At 32.8% G+C, this 7908-nt stretch overlaps 1 protein-coding gene across 1 annotated transcript; it reads right to left on the bottom strand.

Annotated features, from left to right (window-relative positions):
• Window positions 1-829: 829 nt before the first annotated feature.
• LOC115992066 (TATA-binding protein-associated factor 2N-like) lies at window positions 830-3163 on the bottom strand. The gene is made up of 4 exons (XM_031116109.1): window positions 3060-3163; window positions 1888-2287; window positions 1294-1389; window positions 830-1115 (listed from the first exon to the last, which is right to left on the bottom strand). Exons 2-3 carry the CDS (start codon window positions 2280-2282, stop codon window positions 1314-1316), a joined length of 471 nt encoding a protein of 156 aa, XP_030971969.1. The 5' UTR covers window positions 2283-2287; window positions 3060-3163; the 3' UTR covers window positions 830-1115; window positions 1294-1313.
• Window positions 3164-7908: the final 4745 nt, after the last annotated feature.

The following is a 7908-nucleotide window of genomic DNA, read 5'->3' as shown; positions in this document are numbered from 1 at the left end:
AAGCAAATTTTCTCACAATCAATCTCTCTTATATATTATAGAAATACGAGATTGAAGAAGTAACTCCACCTCTCACCCTTGGCTCACCCCGAAGGAGACATAATTTGATTTAAAAAGCATTACCCTTGTGTTTGATATGATTAGATTGTGACTAACTTCTTTCGTTATGTTCTTTAATTTCCTACATCCCTATACTGTTTAGCCATCATTAAGATCTCATAAGACTAAGTGTCCGGAGATGTTTTAACTTTTAACGCCACAATGTGCATGAGTGATGCTAAAAGAAATTCCGGACGGGTCGATATCACATTTTAACTTCACAATTGAAACAAAGAGTTAAAAATGTAAAAAGACAAAGGCAGTTTTTTCAACTTTAAAAAACTTGATCTTGCTCCATGTACTTTTAAAGTAATAATGCATTCTGTCTGTAACCAGAGAATAATTACGCTCTTTTAGACTGTTTATGCCTAGTGGAATCAATCACTATTTCCCAAGCTCCCCACCTTAAATTAAAGTGAACTTTTTTTATTTATAGAAAAAATTAAAGTGAACTTTATACATATATTTTTTTGAATCTCTTGATGACCTAACTTGAGAGGAATATTGTGTTAAACCTTAAGCTCGGTGGCATGTTTTCAATTGCCCATTGGATATATTTTGCTTTGGTTGATGCTGAAGAAACAAGAATGCTTAAAGTTCTGCCAAAACATTTCTTGGACCACTTCATTAAAGCAGTCTTCAATTAAAGTTAGATTAGCTAGTCCCATCACATTATCAGTCAGTCTAGAGAAAGAGAGAGAATCCTTTTGAAGTTCATGCACATCATTTCTAGTCACGAAAAAGAGGTCGAAATCAATTCCATTATAAAATAAAAACCATGCACCATACAATAAATATAAACTCTTACACAAAAGATATATAATCGAAAGCTCAAAACACTCAAACTACATTGTTATACTTTTTTTTATGGGAAGCTTAGCAAAATGCTGAGGAATGTAGCTGCATGAGAAGATGGGTCTACCATGTTGACCATAAGAACCCTAGCAATCCAAAGAAATAATGTTCGAAAAGTAATGATAGTCTATGATATGATCTCTCTTGCTTGACTGCATTGCCTGCAAATAAAGCAATAAATGTCACTATTAGCATAATTACATGAGATTGATGTATATAGTGTGTAAATTAGTCACAAATGTCAATTACCTACCCAAAATTTTTAATGTAATTTTATAACTTTCTACATCAACAACCTACAATCTATAATTAGACATGACAATGTAGGTTTTTACTCACCCAAAATTGGAATAACATGTCTAGTACGAGTCCCTTGGGGCATTGCATCTGAAACATTCCATTCTGCTCGCAAAATTGTGCTCGTTGCATCCAGACCTGTCCAAAAAAAGAAAAAGAACCCCCACATAAAGATTACAATTAGTCGTGCTAGATGGTTAAGCATGCAATTACTTTTGGCCACTCAAACACTAAAGTATCAAGCTAACATGTAAATTAAAGCAGTCAAAGATATTGGAATATTCAGTACCTAAAAGTAATGTCTTTTACTATTAATGTCTTAATATTATTCACATACCGCCAAAGAAGAGTGGCCTAACCAAAAACAAAGTTGTACATTTATAGCCAACCATTTTGACATGGAAAATTAACGTGCTACTTCAATAGTTTCACTAAGAATTTGTTTATTATCATCTTTTTCTTTTATCTTTCAAAACTTTTATTATTATTTATATATAGTTTATTATTATTTATTTTTTAAGGTAAAGAACAAACAAGAGTATTGATTCTCAACATTTTTAAATGTGAAAATCAATAAAAATATGTATATCATATATGAAAATATGGACGTCATATGTACAAAGTATTCAAAATCACCTGCTGCAAATCCAGTCACCAGATTTCCATCCAGGTCTAGCACCACTGCCGCCGCCGCCGCCGCCGCCACTCCCAATACCAAAGCCTCGTGAGCGAGAGAAATCAGAGTCATAGCCACCGGAAGATGAGTCATCCTTGAATGCTCCACACTTGAAGCAGCTTGAGCGGCTAGCAAAGTTGTGTGCTCCACAGGCGCTAGCAGCGCAGTACCAATCACCAGGCCTAACATCAGAACCAGTACTGAACCCATACGAGGACCCTCCTCTCCCACCAAAGCCCCCAAAGTCACCACCTCTATCACTTGACTTGGGATCCCCGCAACGTTGGCACGAGTCTCGCCTCTGGAAGTTGAGGTGCTGGCATGACCTGCAGTTCCAATCTCCTGGCCTGCTCATATTTCCTGATTGATCACTCAATGAATTCAGTGGCTTTGAATAATTCAATAACACATTAGTTTTCTATTTATATATTAAGACTTCATCTAAATTAGTTGCTCTTTAGCTAGTTTTTTTTTGGTTATTGTAAATGTCTAGAACTCTTATGAAATACCTCTTTAATTTCAAGGTTTGTATAATTTTTCATCTCAAACACATCGGATAATTACAAAAAAAGAATTCCTTAAAAAATGAACCCCAAAGTATTGACTAACTTATTGGGCATGATAACATATTTTGATAAAGTTGGTGACATAAATAAGGAATTATCAAATGACCCTTTTTTTGGCATGTAAAATGACTATATGTTTATGTCTGTTTATATAAAAGTTATGATATGACTAGATGTTTTTGTGTGTATATAAAAAGTTATGATATGACTAGATGTTTATGTGTGTGTATATATAAAAGTTATAATATAAAGAAAAAAAGATTGCATTAAAAAAGTGACATGCCGGTTCAGCCTCTATGATAGTTCTCCCACACGTAGTAGCTTTACTAAATGTACAACTATATTAAAAGAAATTAATCACTTTGTGTTATTAGAATTGCATTAAAACAAGTTTTTTTTTTCTAACAAAGGAAAAATAATGCTTAAGAAGAGGCCAAGATTCAGAAGTAAGGCCAACAAATAACTTCATTTGAAGGAGCTTTCAAAGTGAGAAGAAAGATTAAAATGCATTACTAGATAAGGAAGAAGGAGCTAATTAAGCTAAAGATATGAAATTAAGAACGAACCTCAAGAAAATGTAATAACTTGAAATATTATAGAAAGTGAGGATGAAGAAGTGGGTTGCAGAGGTTGGTGAAGGAAATATGTGAAATGAGGGTATTTATATAGAAGCTTAGTGGATAAAGGGAATAGGTGGAGGGCCGTGTACGTACTTTTTCGTGTTCTCAACTGGCAACCTTGATAAATGGAATCAAGAAAATCTAAAGGAGGAAAAAGAGAGATAAAGGAACAAATTCCAGCTACGATTCCAAAGGATATTTTGAATTCTGAATAAATACTTTGGCTACAGCTTCTTCTTTTAAGGGGTTTCGATCTAAACGTGAGGGGGTACTGCATGCATGTAGACACTTTCAAGTGGAATTTTTCATTATTATTGCTCTTCTTTACATGATTTTCTCCCTTGGAAGCAATTCCTCGTTTTATATTTCTTTTTTCTTTCTCTTTTTCTTTTTTCGTTCCTCTTTAGACGGTGGAAGGCTAGGGTGGCTTTGGGATATTGCAATTTCTTCTTGCTAAGAAGTTTTGAGAAGTTACTTAAGTCATGTTTGTTAGAGCACATTATATTACTTACTTGTATAGATTATTAATTCCTACCATAAATAGGTCTATTTGCAGTGATTTTTCTCGTATACAATAAATGATTTTTTTTCTTTGGTAATTATAAAATGTTTCTACAATACTTAATTTGTACATCTTTCTCTATTTGTAGTGTTTTTTTAGGGTAATTATAAAATATTCTAGAAATATAATAAATTTAGTAAATCTAATTAGTTCAACTAGTAAAAAGTTTTATCATTGTATAAGAGATTTAAACTTCAAATTCAGTCTATACCAAAAAAAAACCATAAGTTAAAATTCTACCGTATTTAAATAAATAAATATGTTTTTTGGTAATTATAAAATGATCGTACGAAAGATGTGTACTTCCTCTTTTCACCTAATAATGAGTCTCACTAAGTATTATATATTATTTCTTTTTACTTATAGTTGAATAATTGAATATGAGTGATACTAAATATACTAAAAATTTTATTATACTCAAGTCTTACAAATTGACGTGTCATAAGAAGAAAAAAAAAGTAATCCTTACAAACTTAATTAATACTATTAATTTTTCTATACAATAATTAATGTGTACTTAGCTTCCACCTCTATTTGTAGTGTTTTTCTAGGATAATTATAAAATATTCAATAAATATAACAACTGCAGTGGGTTTGAGTTAACACAATTAGTAAAGTTCCTAATCATTAAATACGAATTTGGAATTGAATCCCGTCTACACCAAAAAACCATAGATTAAAATTCTATATATTGTATATATTAAAAAACTAAATAAATAATGTGTTTTTAGGTAATCATAAAATGTTTCTATGATAGATGTGTACCTCTCTTTTCACCTAATTGGGATCCCACTAAGTATTCTATAACTTTTTGTTTTACTCATAGGTGAGTAATTGTATATGAGTGATACTAAGTATACAAAATAAATAAATAAATAAAATAAAATAAAATTATTATACAAGCCTTACAAATCAATGCGTCATTGGTAAAAAAGTAATCCTCACTAATACTATTAATTTTTCTATACAAATTAACTAATAACATTCTAACCGTATTAATTCTAATAAATTTTCCTGGGCCTAACTCTTACCACCAAAACCAATGTTAAGAGATCTATTACCCTTCGATTGTATTGCTCAATCAGGTCGAAATGAGTTGAACTAAGTTGAGGCGATGGAAAACTAGGCAAGTCAATAAATTCAATCTTTTCTATTTTTAGAGGTAACCCAACAAATCAAGACCCACAAAAAGAAACAGTAGTAGTCCTGCAGCCTAATAGCCCAACAAACATCATCAAAAATATACTCAGTCAAGTAAACCATGAACCCTAGAAAGGCCATTTGACCATGGCATTTGGGACCCTCATTCACTAAGTCACTAAGTGGAAATTCTAATTGCAGTCTCCACAGGCAAAATATAACACATTAGACCCACCACCTAAAAAGAAATAAAAATGAAGAATGTCACGTCGCTACAAGTTATTGGACAATGTGGTATCTTAATCACAAATTTTCCCTTGTAATGAATATTCTATGCATAAAAACCATGAGCATGGCCACAACTTATCCCAATATAACCACGAGGGGTCGAGGGGTCAAGTCCCTTTCACCTGTTCTTTGGGAATCACCATATTGACAGTCAATATGTTGGAAAAATACTTGTTGCTTTACAATTATGAATATTCCCTTATTCGTACTCAAGTCCATCAATTGGAATTAAAGGAACCCCTAATTTTTACGCACGAAAAGAAAACAAAGTTAGAGTTTTAATCATTAACACGACCATTCATGTTCCTCAATCATGCATCTGTCCATTCAAATGTCAGAAAATTATTTTAATATGTTTTTTTTTTTGTTTTTATTTGCCAACACGTGGAAATACAAAAGAAATATGAAATTTAGAAACTCAATGTCGATGTAGACGTTCCTAAAATTATAGATTGGATTCTTTCACTATCTCTTAAATTAGAACTAGAGCCCAAAGGTTACATATGATCATAAGAAACTTTTGGTGTTGTGGGATATATAATAAGCACGCATCAAAATATGGTGACATGCTTAACTATCAAAGAAATAGAAACACACATCTTATCTAATTGCTAGATCAATATAGCTACAAGCAAAGCAAGATTCTTTTGTGTACCCTTATGACCTTATGGTCTCTATTTTTTTTTTCCGACCCCAAAGACTATCAAGGATTGAGCCGAATGTTGCAGCTGAGTTGCTTTTTCTTTTTCTTTTTTTCTTTATATATATATATATATATATTTTTTTTTTTTTTCCTTACTTGCTGAGTCACTTTTTATTTCACATAACATAGAACTTATGTGAAATGCTTTAATTTTTTTTTTCCTTGGTGCAAGGAATTGATAATATAGGAGAATAATTTAAAAAGGTGAAAAATAAGACAAAAAAGAAAAAGAGAGGCCAAATGGTGAGTTTCAATAAAGATAGTTGAAGCTTATGATGGAATAGCAAGTCTTCGAGGTTTCATTTTGACCATCTTTTTTTCTTTTTCTTTTCTTTGCTCCTCTCCCACTACTGCTGCGGCTGCTATTCCAATTTTTCTCTCTCTACAAACCCTTTTTATCTCTCTCTCTCACTGTGTCTAAAGAACAAATGAGGAAGATCTGGCCTCCATTCTCTTGGAGAAGGGTAAAGGAGGGCAGAGGCAAACTGTAAAGAAGAGCAAAGAGAAGTGGGCTGATCTGATTCGCCTCGGTAATCGCTTCCATGCATGACCACGACCAACTTATTCTCCCAAATTTGTCACTCTCACCTGACCTTTGTGTGCGTGCATGCGTGTGTGTGCATGTTTTTTTCTTTTAAAGAAAATAATGTTATATGCATTTTAAATGAGCTATATAAATGGTTTTTAAATAAATAAATGATCAATTTTGTTAGTGGATGTTTTAAGGATATTCATTTAGAAATATTTTTAAAAACTTTTTATTGGAAAGGAAAAAAAATTGATTTTATATTTTTCATAAATATAGTATAAAAAATTTCCTAAAATGATTAAATGTTAAATAATTTAAGGGAGTCCATTAACCAAACCCATAAATGATATATGTCAAACTCATCCCCAAAGAAATACTTTAATGTTATATGTCTTTTATTGCTGATAGATTGATTATTGATAACATCTTAATAGCTTTTGAGTCTTTGCACCATATGAAGACTAATTGCATAGGAAAGAAGGGTTTCATGACTATGAAGTTGGATATAAGCAAAACTTATGATAGAGTGGAGTGGGTTTTTCTTGAACGGATTCTCCTCAAATTGGGTTTTCAGGAATCATGGGTGACTTTAATTATGGAGTGCATCACCACGATGTCATACTCTATTCTAGCGAATGGTGAGCCTAATGGTATGATTACTTCCTCTAGAGGTCTACGACAAGGGGATCATTTGTCTCCTTATTTATTCCCTTTTCGTGTAGAAGGATTAAATGCTCTTTTGCGCAATGCTACTATAATGGCCTGTTTGGATAGAGGGGGGGAAGGAGGGTGAGTGGAGTAGAGTTGGTTAAAAATAAGCTAATTTTGTGCTAAATCTACTTTACCCTACTCTATTCCCCCTCCTTCTCCCTCAATCCAAACGAACCATAAGAGAAGATATCCAAGGGTTTTCAATATGTAGAAATGGGCCCAAACTAACCCACCTGTTTTTTGCAGATGATTGTTTAATCTTGTGTAGATCTACCTTGGAAGAGTGTAATAGAATTCAGGAGTTACTTGCTTATTATGAAGATGCTTTGGGGTAGATGATAAATAAGGAGAAAGAAACCCTTTTCTTTAGCAGAAATATGGATGAGTAGACTCAGAAGGATATAAAGGTAGCCCTAAATGTTCCATCCATTCAACATTATGAGAAATATTTGGGGCTTACTTCTTTTATTGGCAGAAAAAAGACAACTTGCTTTACTCATATCAAGGAATGGATTTGGGCTAGAATGCAGGGCTGGAAGGAAAAGCTCCTATCCCAAGTTGGAAAGGGGATCATGATTAAGGCGGTGGTCCAATCTATCACAGTTTCCTTGATGAGTGTTTTCAAGCTCTTAATTGGCTTGTGCAAGGATATTGAAGCTATGATTCGAAAGTTTTTGTGAGGTAATGGTGACTCGAAGAAAACTCATTGGATTAAATGGAGTTCTCTCTGTTCTTCTAAATCTATTGGAGGTATGGGTTTTCAGGATTTCCAAAAGTTTAACAATGCTATCCTTGCAAAACTGGTTTGGCGTCTTCTCCATCACAAAGAAACTTTATTGTACAAAGTTTTTAGTGTTAAGTA

Source organism: Quercus lobata, chromosome 5 (genome assembly GCF_001633185.2).
Source record: "Quercus lobata isolate SW786 chromosome 5, ValleyOak3.0 Primary Assembly, whole genome shotgun sequence".
In the NCBI taxonomy this organism is placed as follows: domain Eukaryota; kingdom Viridiplantae; phylum Streptophyta; class Magnoliopsida; order Fagales; family Fagaceae; genus Quercus; species Quercus lobata.
The sequence above is the reverse complement of the archived record's forward strand: the minus strand, read 5'-3'. Positions and strand labels throughout refer to the sequence as shown.